General features: G+C 37.5%; 1 protein-coding gene across 15 annotated transcripts in view; it reads right to left on the reverse strand.

The window, feature by feature from the left end:
• DOCK9 (dedicator of cytokinesis 9) overlaps positions 1-18,221 on the reverse strand; it is a 112,713-nt gene that overhangs the window by 80,441 nt on the left and 14,051 nt on the right. For 7 of the 15 annotated variants that reach the window (XM_088159846.1, XM_088159845.1, XM_088159844.1 and 4 more), the window contains exon 1: positions 14,057-14,680. The exons of 4 other annotated variants lie outside the window; for them this stretch is intronic. In XM_088159846.1, coding sequence (XP_088015972.1) covers positions 14,057-14,218 — 162 coding nt within the window. In that variant the 5' untranslated portion in view covers positions 14,219-14,680. Of the gene's footprint in view, positions 1-2,011; positions 2,273-14,056; positions 14,681-18,221 lie in introns of those variants that run through there. 4 more of the 15 variants (XM_088159849.1, XM_088159847.1, XM_014873370.2 and 1 more) reach the window with 1 other exon arrangement.

The raw sequence follows: 18,221 nt of genomic DNA on the forward strand, positions 1-18,221 counted from the left end.
TGTTTTAGACAAAAGTCAATGAGAAGTATTACTAGAGTAAACCAGAAGTCTACTGTTCCATATGCTTTTGAGGATTGTTATCTAATGTAATTCCCAGATTTTTAACCCAGGAAACAAGAAATTCTGCTGTTTAGAATTTGCTACAGCACTTGAACTTTGTAAGCCTTAGTTATTACCTTACTGCACCCTGCACCAATGACAAGGTACCTGCCTTCACTGTGCCAGTAAAAATGAAGTGCAATATCACAGCCCAATGAAATCAAAATGGACCTAAATGTCAATGTCAAATGAAAGATATCACCTTACTTTTTGCTTTGTGCCCAGCAGCACACTTGCCTCAGGTTACTTCCACCACTTCATCCAGCTTTCCTCAATAACTAGACAAAAGGGATCTATAATTATGCTATATATACACTCGTGAATATACGTATATATATATAAACGGATTATTACCAAAATAGCAATTGAAATAACAGTGAAGACTTTTTTAATAAGCAAAACCTCAATGTTCTTCCCTTTAAATATTGATCTTTGTGTTGAATGCCTGCACTTCATCCAAAAATGAAAAAATGAGAGCAAACACTGGAGGTATATTGTTCCATGAATGTTAAATTAAGTAGTATTTGAAAAATTATAAGGAGGTGTTTAATAAATGGTGATAAGTAAACACAGTAATGTTTTATACTTTTTTCTTCTTAAGTAAGTATATGTGCCTTGCTGAATAGCTCCAGTACACCAAGTATCTGCAGAAACACTAATATCCTCTCTGAGTATTCATGGGGGAATAAAAACAATTCTAAATAAAGTTAAACATTCCAAAGGCAGGAAAGCACACACAAGATTAGCTCATATTGTACTGATGAAAATCTGGACCAGAAATCAGAACACACCCATCCAAAAAAACCCCACATTTTATTAACAACTCTCTGAATAGAACAAAACTAAAAAAAACAGTGACAAGGAAAAGAAAGCTTGTCTTACTAGCACACATGTAAGCTTTCAGTTATACACAATAGTAATTCCAAAAAAGCTACAGATGAGTATTACCAAATACAGATGGCCAAAACGTTTTAGTTCAATTCTTAAATGCATAGTGTGAAGCTCAAATAAGAGAGAGGCAGGGACACCATAATTTGAGGATCACCCCACTAACTTCAGCTACAGGCAGACAAACAAAGACAGGACCAGCAGCAGCAATTAAGCATTAAACAATACTAAATAAAGTTGAAATTTTTAGTAAGAACTATCAAAGTACTTCTTTCTACTGATATGTAAGTACTAGTTTACCAATCCTCCTCTGAAGAGAGTTGCTGGATTCATCACAGCTCACTATGTTCTCTTGCTGTACTATTAAGGTTCCAACAGAACTAAGTGTTTAGCAGCGCTTCAGACAAGATAGTTCTTATTTGATTATTTCCCCCACATACAGAAAATTTCCCTTTTCCTTCACTGGAAGCTATTTCATAACTTTAAATTCCTAAATAATGTTCATTGAAAGAATTGAAAAGCAAGTCCTTTAACAGATAGATAGATAGATAGATAGACAGATACTTGAACAGAAATAGTCATTAATTATTTAGATAGTTCTTTGATCATTTAAGTAAAATTTAACTGTAACACACACACACACTTTAGGAAGTTCAAAGATATATTAATTGGAAGATATGCTGGGCAATTAAAAAACAGAGGTGCCAGAAAGAGTTTTAAAGCATATGTAGTTTTCATGCTAGGTTCAAAGAGCTGCATAAATATGCTAGACAGAAGAGACTGAAAAGCAGATAGTCTGAAAGCCAAATTCCAAAGTCACACTCAAAGAGAACCAAAGATATGGTAAACTAGAAGAGCAAAAATCAATTTAAAAGGCGGACAACACAGAGAGAAACAAACCTAAATCTTAATCACAAGTAAGAATGCTGGAACTTGTCATCGGCATCAGATGAAGAAGTTTTTCATTGACAGAGAGAACTGAAATTCTGAAAGGGAAGAGGCAGCTTGTTTAAAGAATTCTTACCAGCACAGCCACAGGACTCTCTGCTTGCACTTCACAAGGACCTGCATCCTTGCCCTTCTGTGGAGATTCTACAGAAAGCTCTTTCTTAGGATTTCTGTTTGTTCTTGCCTGCATTCTTTCATTGAAAATACAGACAGCAGCAAAACTCTATGCTTTTTGGCATCAAAGTCATCGACATGCCAGTGATCCAGTGAAAACAAAAGCTTTTCCCCTGGCACAAGCAGCACAAAGTACAAACTAGTCTAACTTCTCAGCTGCAGTTTGCTAAATCTGTTATGGTGAGAATGCATGACAGACAAAGGCCAGCCCCTAAGCATGCTGTATTCCTCTGGGGAAGGAAAAAAAAAAAAAAAGGTGGATCCATTTTAACGCCTTAAGGTTATGAGGCAAACACAAAAGAGAATGTGCATATCTAAAATTACTATGTAAAACAGGCTGAGTCTTTTACAGCATGTATAAAGTAAGGGCTTTAATAATTCAAAAATATTTTTAGTGTAAGAATTAGTCACTTATTGACAACTATGTCTTTTTAGAAGTATAAAACCCTAATTACTGTGCTTTTAAAATTTTTTTGCACTAATGTCCCTCACTCAGGTGCTATCAACAATCCACCAGTAACCAAGGACATTCTCCATGATCAATGCCCTGAACAGACACATTGCTTTATTTGGGGCACAGAGTGGGCATGACCTTTTTTATCTTAATGCTTAATCTGTATTAAAAGTTTCACTTAATACCAAATTGCCATCACAGTAAAAATCTTACATAGTCTACAAACTTGCTAACTCAAAATAAATTTCAAAGAACTTAACTCTTCAACTACCAGTATCCCTCTGCCTCTTTCTTGAGCCAGTTATCTCACTCCTGTATTGCACATTATTTGGGCTCATTCCTCACTCCTCACAACCCTTCAGCACTGTAGGTGTCCATGACTGATCAGCATCCAAAAACACAGAGAAGACAATGCAACAAAATCTTCACACATTTTGAGACAAGACACTGGGAGAACCTCCTGCAGCCATGAAGACCAACCAGCCATCACTCACTGCCTTTGGCCAGTACAAAATCCTGCAGGGTGTCAGCCTTGTCTTGTGAACAGCTTGCAGAAGTGTCTCTTGGCCTCAAGATATCCAGGCTACAACAGTGCTCAGTGGTTGCTCTCTTCCTTCCAGTTCTTAATTACAACATAAGCTCAAGTCATGCTTCAACTTTGCTTTTTTAACCCAATCTACTCTCTTACCATACCACTACTTACAGACACTGTTCAGCACACACATACAGTGGCAAAATAAGAAGGAGCAATTTTGGAATCACTTCTGTGCAATTGCAAAGCAATTTTGTATGCAACCTAAATGACATTTTTGGAAATTTTTAAGGTTTGTCTACTCCAGCTTCCCCACACAGTAGTTTTAGCTAAATTCCTCCTAGGGGAATTTAAAAAAAAAAAAAAAATTAACTCTGATGAGCAGTTTTCTCCAGGTTTTGAGAGGAATATTTTGGTTTTCCCTTTGTTTCTTTTCAACACTAATAAGTTGCAACCTCCAAGTTCACAAACCTCAGTAGCTGTATTTACCAAGCAAAAATACATCTGAGAGAAAATTCAGCTCCCCAGAGAAACACATCCTTATTTTAGACTCTCTGTCTACTAAGGAACCAGACAGCTGTGGAAACTAAGCCACCACCTTCATTCAATTCTCAGTTCTCTTGGGACAGTTAGTTATCTCACTTCAATATAACCCACATGCTAAATTTAACTTGAGATGAGCTTTTATCTATTCTCTAATAGAAGAGAAAGTCACCTTAAACTGCAGAAAGCAGATGAAGTCACAAAGAAGCACAATTATCCTTCTTTATTGCTAGTATTTTTAAGAAGGCAGAACTTAAGGCACAGGTTTCTTATTCTTCAGACCTAAGACGTTGATATCCCTTTCTCTTCCCCTTCTCTCCACTCTCACACTTGTATAAAATACTCCTATTTCAGCCTGCACTTGTGAAATTTAGTCTGAACAAGAGTTTGCCCTTCCTCTCCACAATGCAAGTACATTTCTAAAGATTAAACTGAAAGAAATAATAACAATTGAGTCAAGACAATAACGATTTATTATGTTTCTGACTTTTTCTCTAGGAAGCACATGTTCAAGCCATGTACTTTTTAAGCTGCCTCTCTCATACTGAGAAACCAAACCCCAGAAAACAGTACTTTATGAAGCTTCATTAAGAGTTAAGAAGGAAACCAGCAGTTTAGTCAAATTTACAAAACAGATCTTCCTGTATAAAGCAAGGTAGACAATAGTTCAAGAACATTTAGTTACACTTTTTATTTTGCACCAGCCCCCTTTGTTTTCAGAGAACGGAAGCACAGAACAGCTTAGACTAAATTACACCATTACTGGAGGATGCAGCTGCCAAACAGGAATTTGTTTCATTGAGATGGTCTGCAATTATACTTAACTGCAACCAGAAATGCATAACCTTTTTATGCAAAAGACATTTGTGAACATTCACACTAATAAAAACTTTAAAATTATATACATTGTAAGTAGCATTTCTTCTGCTTAATGTAACAGAGGATTCTTCTTCTAAATGGCAACATGATTATACCCAGGTCAGGTACTTCTCCTGAAAGCAGCTGGATTACCTTAATTCACTATAAATGTGATTTTCTTTCCCTGCCATTCTTCCTATTCTTCTCAAAACACGATGAGGGACAGAAAAAAGCTAAAACATTTTTCTAACACCAGTTTAAAGATATAGAAGTTATTTTTCCTTATAAATGACTAATGTAATTTCTAGCTTGCATTTCACTCACAGATCTACTGTTAGAAAAGCTTCTTTCATTTAACAAAAACATTAGTGTGAGGCAGTACCTCTGGAACTGTATCCTGCATGAAATAGACCTTAACTGCCAAATTGATGTGTACTTCCCAACATTCATTTTCTGCTGAGGACTTAGTGATTACCTCAAGAATTTAATTCATTTAAAAATACTGAGGGGGGGGGAAACAAACAAAAAAAAAACACAGCAAAAATATCAAAGCAAACCAAACAAACAAAATCCCAAGAGATGTTGTTTATCCAGGCATCATACATTCAAAATATTTAAGTGACTTTAATGAAGTAGTGTATTGAAACAATTTACCAATAATACAGTAAAATTCAAAAAGTGAAAGATGAAAATCAGAACTTGAAGACATAATGAAACTTTTATCATCTTAAAGGAGGTAGTTTTATCATGGTAAGGAAGTAATTTTAACCTCCTTAACTGCAATTGAAAAAAAATAAATTACAAAAAAAGTACTCAATTTGTTGCATCAGTCAGTTACCTCAGTAATGACCAACAGAAAATCCAGGAAAACAATGCACACACAAAAAATGTCACTGTACAAAAACTGACTGCATTTCCACCATGGCTCCCAAAACTGTGGGAAATTACTAGCTAGAGACCCATCTGTAAAATAACTCACATTATTATGGAAACAATGCAGTTCATCTTTTTACCAACATTGTGGCTTGAAGGACTTCATGTGATACTTTTAGCAACAGTACTTGTCACACCACTTCCAACAGCCAAACATTTGGCTCCCTTCTTGCATCACATACTCCTAAGGAACAGCCTAAGTTATTAAAAAATTACATAGGTAACAAAGTTCTCAGTATTTCTGGCATGCCCTCGTGATTCATCCAGCCAATTTGCTGCCCAAAAGACAAGTTCCTCACATACACTCTTTTATTCCTTCAAATCACTTTTCACTTCAAGAACTAACTTAGCTAATGCACAACATCACATAATAAAAAGTGAGTGGTGATAAAGGAACAGGCAGCATATGAGAATTTCCTTTGAACTTTAACAGAAGAAAAGATGACAACCCAGCCTCCCTGCAGGAACAATCTAAAATCTGAGTAGTTTGGTTTAATGGCCCTTCCTTTGCTTCTAGTCTTACTTAAAGTCTGCCTCAAGATCACTAAGCCCACTAGCTATAATTAACGCCATCAAACTTCCTCTGTAAGCTGCTCTAGGGAAAGAACTGTTCTTAACCTGTAGCAGCTGGGAGGAGTAGGAGAAGAAGAAATAATATTGATGTAGATTTACATGTCCTATATATGAGAAAACAGAAGGATTTGATATTATGTGTTAAAACCCTACACCTGTCCTCTGCTCTGTGGCTACACTCTCTACTTTGTGCCTCTAAATTCCCTGGCAACTCAGAATCTTTTGAAAAATAATTTAAAAATGAGAAGGATAGATAACTGGAGGGAGGTTGATGCTTTGTTTTGTTAGGGCTTTGGGGGTTGGGGTTTTTTTGGTTGGTTGGCTGGTTTTTGGTTTGGGATGGATTTTTAATGCAGTGGGTCATCAGAAAATATGGACCCACTTTAGCAAAGTGACAGGGACCATTAAAAGCCAGTACTTCTTGCTCTCATCTGTATTAGTACAAGATATTCCAGCACTGCCCTCCCACACTTGGCAGCCTGCCTTGCAGCTGTATTCAAGGCTAACATTTCACAAGTCAGTGGAAGATTCGGTGTTGCAGCTATACATATCTTAATGCTGCCAAGTTTCACAAGTGACCAACAGATAAGTGCTTCCCTGGAAGAACATATTCTCAAGTTCAAGAAAAAGGCTGATAGCAGATGGAATGCAGCATGCAATTCACCTGGCAATTCCCTGCCATCCACGCTACACTCACATGACACAGAAAAAGTCATACAAAATTCAGGAATACTCCTTCTATGGCAAACACTGTAAACATGTAATTTGCAGTCCTGCCAATAAAGAGAACATTCTCAATTGGAAACAGGGATGAGAAAAGAAAATGCATAAAACACAGATATGAGTGTGCTACGCATAATGTAACGTTTCATATTCACTTTCTTTGGCAAAGCAAGAAATAAGCCTATTTTGTAACAGGGAGAACAATCCCTCTTTGTAGAGGTATCTCTAAACAGTATGAATGATACAATCTGAAATTTTGAAGGTAAAATTACTCTCAAAACACTATTTTTAGGGAGAAAGTTAAGTAGCCTGGTAGGACAGAGATGCTGAGATACTATAAAGAAGAGATCTCAATCATGAGTAGATTGCATCAATGAAAAAAGGTAACACCTATACTGTAGGTCTGTACTACCACTCTAGTACCTTGAATTAAAAAAAACACCTTTCTTTTAGTAGCAGTATGAAGTGAAAGGATTCTTCCAGTGAGCATCTCTATTGGATCCATAATGATTCTGCACAATGTATTTTAAAAACCTTTATTTCACAGAATAAGAATTCGGCTAAAGTTGTCAACACAAACATGGCATATCTGATAATACAGTAGCTTAGTTTGGACACTCTTACACTCTGACAAATAAAAACCAAAACAAGTATAAAATAACAGCAGAGCTAAATAAAATACAGATTCACTTTTGTCCATGTCACATATCTGTATACCATTATCTATGAAGTATCGACCTGTGATGCAATTAATTTCATACCATCTTGATAGGAATCTGGTTTTGGGCAAAACCGAACTTCTTTAAGGTCCCAGGGAAAAAAAAATAAAGAAAACAAATCAGCAGAGTTTAGTATAGGAGACTTCAAGATTAAAACTGCCCTTCTGCATTATCTATGGTTCTGATCTATGTCCTTACAGACAGGACATACACAAGCAGACTGACTGTGAGAACAGTACTGGGCTAAAGATGGCTTTTTCCTAAGTGGACAGGACCTTACGACTATCAGAAACTAACAGGACAGAACAGACACACAAAAAGTGGATCACACTCCCGTCTCCCAAATGGAAGTAGTTCTGTGCCAAGCAAGCTGGGGGGGGGGGGGGGGGGGGGAAGAAACGAGTCTTCCCATTGTGTAGCACCAATCTTATGTGACTTTTTCCAAGAACAATTTATTTGCTCCTAGAAGAGAATACTAATTCACCTCTCTCCTTGAGCTGAAGTAAGACTACACTTTTGTTTGCCCCTCAACTGAAATACAGAAGTGTCTCAGACTTCACACTGGAGAGTTTTAAGAACATTGCAAGAGCTAGCAGGTGGCTCCCAGCTTTGGGTCTTTAGCACAAGACCCAATTGTTGAGTGGATCCAGAGGAGGGCCACAGTGCTGAAGCACCTCTCTGACAGGCTTAGAGAGCTGGGATTGTTCAGCTTGGAGAAGAGAAGGCTCCAGGGAGACCTTGGAGCAGCCTTCCAGTACCTAAAGGGTGCCAATGACAGAGACTTTTTGCAAGACCCTGTAGTGATAGGACAAGGGGGAATGGGTTTTAAACTGAAGGAGGGTTGGTTCAGATGAGCTATTAGCAATTAGCAAGAAATTCACTAGTGCAATGGTGGCGAGGCACTGGCACAGGTTGCCCAGACAAGTTTGGATGTTCCATGCCTGCAGGTGTGCAAGGCCACATTGGATGGAGCTCTGAACAACCTGCTACTGGAAGGTGTCCTTTCCAAACCAAACAATTCCATGATTCTTTTACTTACTTTAATTGCATTTAATTTCATGACAGAATAGCACACGTACATCTACAGCTGAATCAAATGAGCACTTCAGGCTGTTCCTAAAGCAAGGGGATAGAAGCATTAATCAAGAAAGAAGAGCAGAGATGTGAACTCCTTTATATCTACTTAATAAGTCTAGCCTTGGTCTTAAAAGCCCCACCTGTGCAGCTTCTCCACCACAGAAATCTTCTTCTCATTCCTTAAATCCATATAAAACTTTACAGGGGGATTTCAGGAGTTTTGTTTTTTTTTTTACAGGGTTTTTAGGGTAGCTTGGGGTTTTTGGGGAGGTTGATGGTTTTGTTTTGTTTGGTTTTTTGTTTTGGGTTTTTTTTATTTGTTTGTTTGTTTGATGGGGTTATGTTGTCCTCTGGGGTTTTTTTAGCTCCACACATTTTGACTTCTTTCAGCACAAGATGTCCTTCTGCTGCATTCGAAGGGAAAATGTTTTCCACTTGCATGTAAACTGGTGCCATATTTTTGGGTTGGATATCTTTCTATGCTAGTCCAACATATATTGTCATGGATGAACAATGGTTTACGCATGTAGACTTGACCAACTATCCTGATTTTATCCCCAGATAAAATCCTAAAGATTTTTTTCCTGAAGATAAAATGCTTAATCTATCTTCTGCACACTAGTGCACTGAGTGCTTGCCAATCTGTTTCTGATAGTCCTCTCATGCATGTTTCAAAGACGTGCATTTGATGTAGGTACTACGTGCTTGGTGAATATGTGCTGTAATTTCCCCTGCTGAGAGGGCAGAGGGATATGAGGAGATGGATATTTGAGCATTCTTCCCAAAGGAATATAATGAAAGGTCAAAACAAAAGGAGTCTAAAGAAGCCATCAGGAGATTTAGCCAAAACTACAAGTCAGCACATCAGATGCCAGGTTTTTATTCAGCCAGAGCAGTAAGATGAAAGGAGATAAAATAAATGCTCTAATTCAAGTGACCCATGGAAAAACCCCATGCCACAGTCAGATGCTGTACTCATACATATCTATTTCTTCCTCATTAAGAGGCCTAATGAAGTCTAATGCCCCTGCTGCTGATGAATAAAAGCCATTCGTAATACAGTTACAAGTTGAAGCAAGTTATGAGAGTGTAACAACAGACTAACCCATACAAATTGTCTGCACACCATTACAGAATTGCTGCATAAGCTCTTCGAGCATGTTAAAATAAAAAAACTTCCACTTACTCAGCACAATTACTTCCTTAGAACTCTCTCCTTTTTTATAATTCTACTTTACTTCTACTAAACCTTTCTACCTCACATAAACAAGTTGATATTAATTTGAAAATTCAGACAGCAAGAACACACCTTAATATAAGCTGTTTAGCAAATGAAGGCTTTAAGGTTTATTTAAAACACAACATAAACTAAGGAGAACCTTTTTTATTCTAACTTTTACATATATAGTTTATTTTGAAATCAAAATATCTGCACTTGAATGTCTTCTGTGGAATTATTTCCAGAATGATGTAGGTCTCTGCTGTCATTAGTCAATCTTCCCACATGCCCAGACTTTGGTGTATCTTAAAGATGTCACAGTTTATTAATAAACCAAATGACTCATGAGCAGCACAGGAAAAGCAGACACCAAAAAACTCAGGAACACCTAATGATGATGCTGCTGTCAAGTCAACTGGTGACACAGACTAAGACACTGCAGCTACTAAAAGGCAGCAGGTTCTGTTTCCAGCCAACACCTAAATCTGCCCTATTAAAAGCTGTACAGGTACTATTTCAAAATGCCCCACATTTCTTCTCAGAAATTGTGCAAGCTCAATTTAAGTAACAGATACTTTATATACAACAGACATAACAAATTTAAAGACTACTTAAAATTATTAGGCCCCATCTTGCACAAGCTACAGCTATCACACTACCTTAAATACATTTACCCAACTACAAGGTTCTAAAGCTTCATGAGAGAAATGGCAGCACTGAAAAGGCCATTAGAAGCAAACTGAGCAGAAAGCATTTAAACTGTGGAAAAAAGGAATTGTTTTCTGCAATTTTCAGACAAATATATATTAAAAAAAGTTAATGTCCTTCAGCCCAGTCTGTCTCACTTCAGAATTTTCTAGCTCTTCCATAGGTGCTGGTAGCCCAATCACCCCAGCTTCTTCCATCACTGAATATTTCAATGGGCTTGTTAGCAAGCCTCAAACTTTTAAAATTTTGCTAGTTCTATTACTACCACATCATTCACCCCTGCTCATTTTCCACCTTTGTCAACCACCCAAACCAGCTGTTTAGGACCTAACTTTACATTAACATTTGACTCTGAGATAATGTTTGCTTATAAAGCGATTTAAAAAAAAAGAATTGTAATATAAAAAGAAATAACATGTAATACTATTCTGAAAATTAAATTTTTAAAAATCACCGGAAAATTAAGATAAATTAAGTAGATAAACATCCAAGCTAGTATTCTGAAACTATATCCTTCAACTTACTATAAAACTAAGCACATTAAAATGTTTTAACACTTGCCAAAAATAAAATGCCCAAGACAGGCATTTGGGGAAAATATAATTTTATTAATTTTTATGTAACTTTTAACAGCATCTTAAACTAAATTTATCATCTTTTATTAAAATAAAGATCCTTATCCATGTAGATCTAAAGACACCATGAGATCCCGTGTTCTAGCAATACAAAGTGATGGGTTAGAAATGTTCCTGAAGCTAAGATGTAGCATTTTCATTGCAAGTGTGAATGACATGAGATGGACAGAAATAAACTGTACTCCTGAGAATACATTCTCACGTGGGCTTTATTTTATCTCTCCTTCAAGGAATCAAAAGAGCAGGCCCTCTTAGGATAAATCTTTAATTAGATTTAACTAGACTTTAGATTTAACCTCCTGACATCTGGGTTAAAGGGTAAATAAGAAAAACATATGCTAAATCAACTGCTTCTGCCTTCTTACTTTCTTCTCAGAGGAGATGATTTTTCCTTCAAGGGAAGCTACTTCCTGAGAGTTTCCTATTCACTGGAAATTTTCAGGTTTTCAATACTGATTTTACAAGAGGATCAATGTGTTGTTAAATGAAAGAACTCCCTGAAATTCACTGGTGTTTTGACAATGACTCTGTATCAGGAGATATTTGATCCAAAGTGGCTAAACAGACCTGACAGGAGGTGCAGCCAAACAGGCTAAGCTAAGACACTGCAGCTCAGGTATGTGTTACAGCACAGACAAAGAGGAGAAACCACACACCCACTTGCATCTGCTGCAACAATCACCAAAATAAAAAACAACACAAGCAAGTGACACTGCTTATGGTGTCGCTGTTTTGGTCTGGGCCCTTCAGGTTCTCTTCAGAGATGAGATTCCTGGAGACTTCACCTCCATGCACAGCTTTACAATGAGGAGCAGCATAATTTCTCCCCCTGAAAGCCACCGCTTTGGAAGGGAAAGAGCTAGACAAGCTAGCTTTCATAACAAAGAGTACAGATATCATGTAATTTAAGAGATGTATGTCTTGTATACTTCGACAAGTTCCATAAAAACATTTGTCACTGTTGCCAGGATTGCAGCATCTTTCCCCTTTCTCCCATTCTTCAGAGAATCCCACTTCCCAATCTTCAGGGCTAAGTCTGTGGCAACTGCTCCCTAAGAAAGCAACAGCCAGTGCCAGCTCTGATTATCAAGAGCATGACCTTTAAACAAAGCCCTGTTTTTTCTTGTAACACCCTGACTTTTATTCTTATGGACTACACTGGTCCAGTACAATGAACAGGAAGTCATTCTGACCCCTCGATTCCTCACACTCCTCCGTACTAACCTTCAGGTATTTTTCCTGGAAAAATATCTTATCTTAATCCACTACTTCCAGTTAAACCAAGCTAACAAAGCCATACAGGAAAATTTTAAAAAATAGTATCATTTAAAAGCATCTAGACATTTTGGAGTTGGAAAAATTCCAACCCCCTAAAAGAAAGATGTGGAACTTTAGTTGTAAATGGCAGATTGAGCACAGTTTGTATCAATTCTGTAGGATTAAAGAAAAAATATTGCTGGAACAGTACCACGTGAAACAAAGAAGAATATATACCAAAAAAAAAAAGGTCACTGAATGTCACTCCAAGTTACAGTAAGTCATATTACATTAAAAAAAAAAGAAGTATGTCTTCATTCACTTGCCTACCTATATGTAGAATTCCAGGCCAGTAAGGGTGTTAGGTCTTAAATTCAATGGGTTACCAAAGTTATTGAAAGTATTCATTACACAGAATTTAACAAATTTCTAACGATATTTTGTATGAGGCTAACTTAAAAATGGCTAACTGTGTAAAAAGGCTTATAATACCCAGAGGAAGCCATTTTATTTGTAATATCAAACCATATTAAGCAAATGCAATGCTATCATGAAAGGTAATATACACGTTATAAATTATTTTAAGCAGCTGAAGACAGTTCAGATTACTCTGTGTTCTCTCCTAGAAGCTTGTGTGTACCTCTATGTATAGAAATACACATATATGTGTGCATACATACACACATGTATATAGACCGATTCACACATATGTGCAACCACACACCTTTTTTTTCCCTTAAATTTCAGTTCAGCAAAAAAAGGACCTGAACAGCACAAAGGCAACAAAAGCTTCATGAAATTTCTAGAGACTTTCCATAGCTGCAATTGCACAGCATGGGTATGCCAGCAAGATAACAAGCTCAAAATCTGTCCAGCTATTCCAGCGTACCACGCCCCTCTCATCCCAACTACCGAGCCAGTGACAAAGCAATTACCAAGTAAATCCAAACTGGTTTGAATTAATATTTAAATCCTCAACTAGCCCAATTGTGAAGCAAGCTATGCACATTAGTTAGCTCTTGCAATTCCACCCCCTCAAGCCTAAAAGTAACACACCTGACGCACAAACACGTCAGTAACCTGGGGGGTACAAAGACCACAGTCTCACTTTAAAGCCCGGTTTCCTTACATCAGGAAACACCTAAAAAGCGTTTGAGAGCAAAGCAGGGTCAGGAAACAGTTATTGCTCCCCTTAACATTTTTTTTTTTCTTCTAGAATGCTCCTGTATCCTTTTCAGTAAGTTAAGCAGAAACAGAACAGTTAAACGGTTTCAGAGAAAAAAAATACACTCAAATCCATAAGAAAAAAAATAAACCTTAAATGCTGGGTTACTGTTTCCTCAACAATGCCTTCCTTAGTTTTTTCAAATAACATAATCATCAGTTGTTCCTCAGTCCAAGTGCCAAATACATACCAAGAGTATGTTTAGAAAGATCTAACAGTAGACAATGTCCTATAACAATTACAGAGTGGAAACTCTTCAGAGCTATCAATACAAATCCAAATGATATAAGGAATATGAATCTTAAGCTTTAACATTACAGCTGCATGCACATACATACCATGCCACATGCATGCACTAACATCCTACAATATCAGAATAGGATATATATCCATGTCTGTACACAGCAGATGTTAAATAAACATGCTATTCTGGTTTTAGTTTAGCTTTCAATTAGCAGACAAAATTATTAATGAAACAAGTTTTTATTTACCAGGAATGAATGAATCAATATTTCTGAATCTTCATCTGGCAAGCTGAATGCTGTGTATTCAAGGGCATTGTTTTCCCCTTGCTGTTTGCATATATAACCACAGTTTCTCTCAAAAACTGTACGAATGCCTTTAAACAGAATCACACTTGTCGTGCAACCCATTCCCAATCTGTTGAATTTTGCATTTCTAGCAGCCCTGATTGCATTTGCAGAATGTCTTCTTCCGTTGCTCGACTCGAGTGTGCTTTGCAGAAATATTGCTTTGTACAATCCTCATTATGTCCCACATTTAGTATGTTCCTCGACTAGAAACCATCAGCTACTGAAATGTAATCCTATTTGCTTAAGCCCAAAAACTGCCAAAAAATCCAGCCGCTGAAGACAAAAAATCAGAGGGCGATGAAAAGCAAAGGATACCCCAGCTGTAGAAGATCGGAGGCTTTCAGCGTGTGCTGTACTCCAGAGAGATGAAAAGATATTCCAAGGGGTTATGGAAAGAGCTCCTATATTCAGAGATCCTCAGAACATAATCGAAGATGAAAGGAAACTGCAAAGATACTGCTGCAGTTTCTGCTGCCAGCCACAAAGAATCCTCATCTGCTGCAAGAAAGCAGTCTCCCAGAATGCTTAGCACAGAGTTCGTACTGCCAAACACTTCTTTACTTGACCTATATGTGCTTTTTAATGTCTGAAACAAAAAGCTTCAACATAAAAAACTGAAAACACGAGGAGGAAATTCTTAAATCGCTGCTGCTATGCAAAGAAAACAGCATGCTATATACACTTCTTTCAATCAAATCTGTATGTCAGAGCATGCTATTATCAGTTCAAGCAAACCACAAGGGAGCTGGAGACTGTCTTCACTTCTCCCTTTCTTTCTTGCCTGCAAAGTGATCTGTCAATTCTCACCTGCCAAAAGCTGAATTTATTAGTCCTTGAAAGCAAATAATCAATAATCGTAAAAGAAAATTTAAAAAAAAAATGAAAAAGACTATCTAGTTCAGATCAACATTCACCTCTAAAACAAAAATATAGAATGAAATTTAAAAGACATACATTTCTTGATTTTATAGAGACTCACACCTGCATAAACTGATTTAATCACTACAGGACACTAGTTCACATACTGCACCAATATCTGTTGTACAAGTACACAAATATCTTTCACTGACACTGAGAAGAAATGTTAGACTTTTAAAACTACTTTTAAAGGCATGCAATTTGCAAAAAAATAACTGTCCCAATGCACATCACAAGAGTGCTGTATCACCCTGTCAGAGCGTGCTGGTGAGTTTTATATTTCTGCTAAACTCAAAGCACTGGGACGTATTTACTTATTTACTTACCAAATTGTAAAACTGGATGAAAAAGTGATTTTACAAAATCACAACTGTTGCAGTGGAGTTTAAACAAGATAAACTGAAAGCACAGAGGGAAAGAATAAGTAGATTAAATATGTCAGCCACAGATTTGTCCCCATGCAAATTTTCTTATCAAGGAAATATCTGCAAGCTATAATACCTCACAATAAGTATTTCAGACTTAACAGCATTTTCCCCTAACATCTGCCTAGCTAATACATGTCAATATGCTTCTTATTACATTTCTAACCTAGATAAAACATAATAACATGCAGACACATCAATAAAAAAAAAACAAAAACCCAACAATATTTGACAGTGATCCAAGTAGTTCCTGACAGTCCCACATTCACAAAGGCAGAAGTTAGATCACTTCTCGTATTGGGAGAAATACCAATTGTTTTAAGGCAGTTCTGCTAATAATGAACAGTTTTATCACAAGAGAACAAAGAAGGTAATGGTGAAGAATTTGGCATAAATTCTACTATGAAGGACAGAGATACTTCATACATAACCATGAACCTTGCACAGCTACGTCTCCCTACCTATCCCACCCTCTTTGAAAAGAAGAAGTAGGTCAGTGAGAGAAATGCTTTGCTCCATTCACTAAGGCTGGATAAAGACATCCTTGCAAACATGCAAGCGAAAACAGTCATGGGAATTACCACAGAAGGCATTCCCCAAAAATACATTCAAGTTAACTGTTTCTAGTGCAGAAGCCCACTTCATTCCCATCTGAAATACAGGATTACAGAGACCTGACAAAGTTCCGGTTACAAACATGGTATCAAAAGTTAAGCAATCATTAAAAGCAAGCTCTATTTAGAGGGTTTTCCATGCAATTTCAAAGACTTCATAATAGGAAATGTCTATAGCAAAAAAGAAAAAAAAAAAAAAAAGTAGCTTACGCCTTAAGAGAGTATGAGAAAACCAGGTCAGTTAACAACAAGTTATCATGCACTAGACAGTTCTTCCAAATGTCTAGAAAATTATCTTACTTGCAAATACTAGGTAGGTTACAGAGAAACAGGAAGACAAAATTTAATTTGAAAAGACAAACATCATAGTCTTACTGAGGTTGGAAATGACCCTGGGAGGTGTTCTAATTCCAAACCAATTAAGAGAAAATTTAATTCCAACTACATCTTGGATAAATTTAGCATCATGTTTCTACAGTATTTTAGAAACAGCAACTGAAACTGACATGGATCAACAGGATGGTAACACCACCATGAAAAGCATCCTCATCACAGTCCACAGCTTCCTCATGAGGGGAAGAGGAGGGGCAGGCACTGATCTCTTCTCTGTAGTGGCAGTGACAGGACTGGGGGAACGGCCTGAAGATTTTTGGGTAGGTTTTGGTTGGGTATTAGAAAAAGGTTCTTCCCCCAGAGGGTGTTTGGGCACTGGAACAGGCTCCCCAGGGCAGTGGTCACAGCACCAGCTTGGCAGAACTCAAGAAGTGTTTGGACAATGCTCTCAGGAACATGGTGTGATTCTTGGGGATGGTGCTGTGCACAGCCAGGAGTTGGACTCCTGTGGGATCCTTCCAACTCAGCTTATTCTCTGGTTCTATGATTCCAAATAGAGCTGAAATGGAAATAATTATGGGGACATGAGGTGTGGGAAGAAACCACAGGAAGCAGGTATACAATGCAAAGAAGTCTGCCAACAAGCAGACTACTTATTGATTTGGTGCAAAGTGCAAGTTTCCAGCTTCATTAAGGAGATTCCTTGAGTTGTAATGAGCAACCACACTGCAAAAGCAGTGACCATCAGCAATGTGGCACAATATGGTATTATTCACTTCAGTATCACATCTCAAAGTGAAATGGTGTCATGGTTTAGTAAAGATATTCCCTAATTTAATCTTCCCACTGAAACACTCCAAACCATGCCCCCTCATTCACTGTCCCCTGTTCTTCCACCACGTGGGTGGCTGCAGAAGAGAACTAGAGGCATAAAAGGTAAAGACCAGAGACTGAGATAGGAACAATTTACTGGAAACAGCTATCAAATAAGAAAACACAGTAAGAGCAGCAATACTAATAACAGTGTACAAGAAAGAGGTGAACGATTCACACAATTGCTCACCTCATGCCCCTGGTAATACCAGAACCACCATCACATTACTCCCACTGTAAGAGACCCCTTCCCCTGTCCCCAGAAAATTATATATATGGGTGGTAGAGAATAACCTCTGGGAACTAGCTATGCCCTCTCCTGGTTACTGCAAATATTAACCCTGTCCTGGCCAGAACCAGGACAAATGGGAGACCAGAAAAATTCTTACAAAGGTCTGACAGCACTTTGCCCACTGAAGAGAGCTAAAAGACAGCCCAAGGTAGGTAAAAGTCTTAATCCAATGGTAAAAATACCAAAGCAGAACAAATCAATATACAAACAAGCCCAGATTGTACATATGAACAGCAAACTACCCATTAGAAACTGCCTTTAGCTGAGCCTGGGGGTTGTGGAAAGGTCTTTCTTCCATAAGGCAGAGAGTGGAGGGAAGGTACATAAGGCTATAGGAAGAAGACAATGCTAATGCCTGTCTTCTCTTGGTTTATGAAAAAGGGCCTAGACCAGAAAATATGCACACTTACCAGCTATTTGTGCTAGTATACATTGCAAACATTACACCCCTAAGCCAAACCACTCATTTATATGGGGAACAACAAGCTCCTCCCTGCTATATACTATATTCAATCTGTACTGACCACACCACGAGGACAAAAAAATTAATTAGCTGTGTTAGCTCCAGATTGTTCAGAATCATGTATTTTTGAGACATATTCTTTTGG

The sequence above is a fragment of the Sturnus vulgaris genome, chromosome 2 (genome assembly GCF_052056855.1).
Source record: "Sturnus vulgaris isolate bStuVul1 chromosome 2, bStuVul1.hap1, whole genome shotgun sequence".
NCBI lineage: Eukaryota > Metazoa > Chordata > Aves > Passeriformes > Sturnidae > Sturnus > Sturnus vulgaris.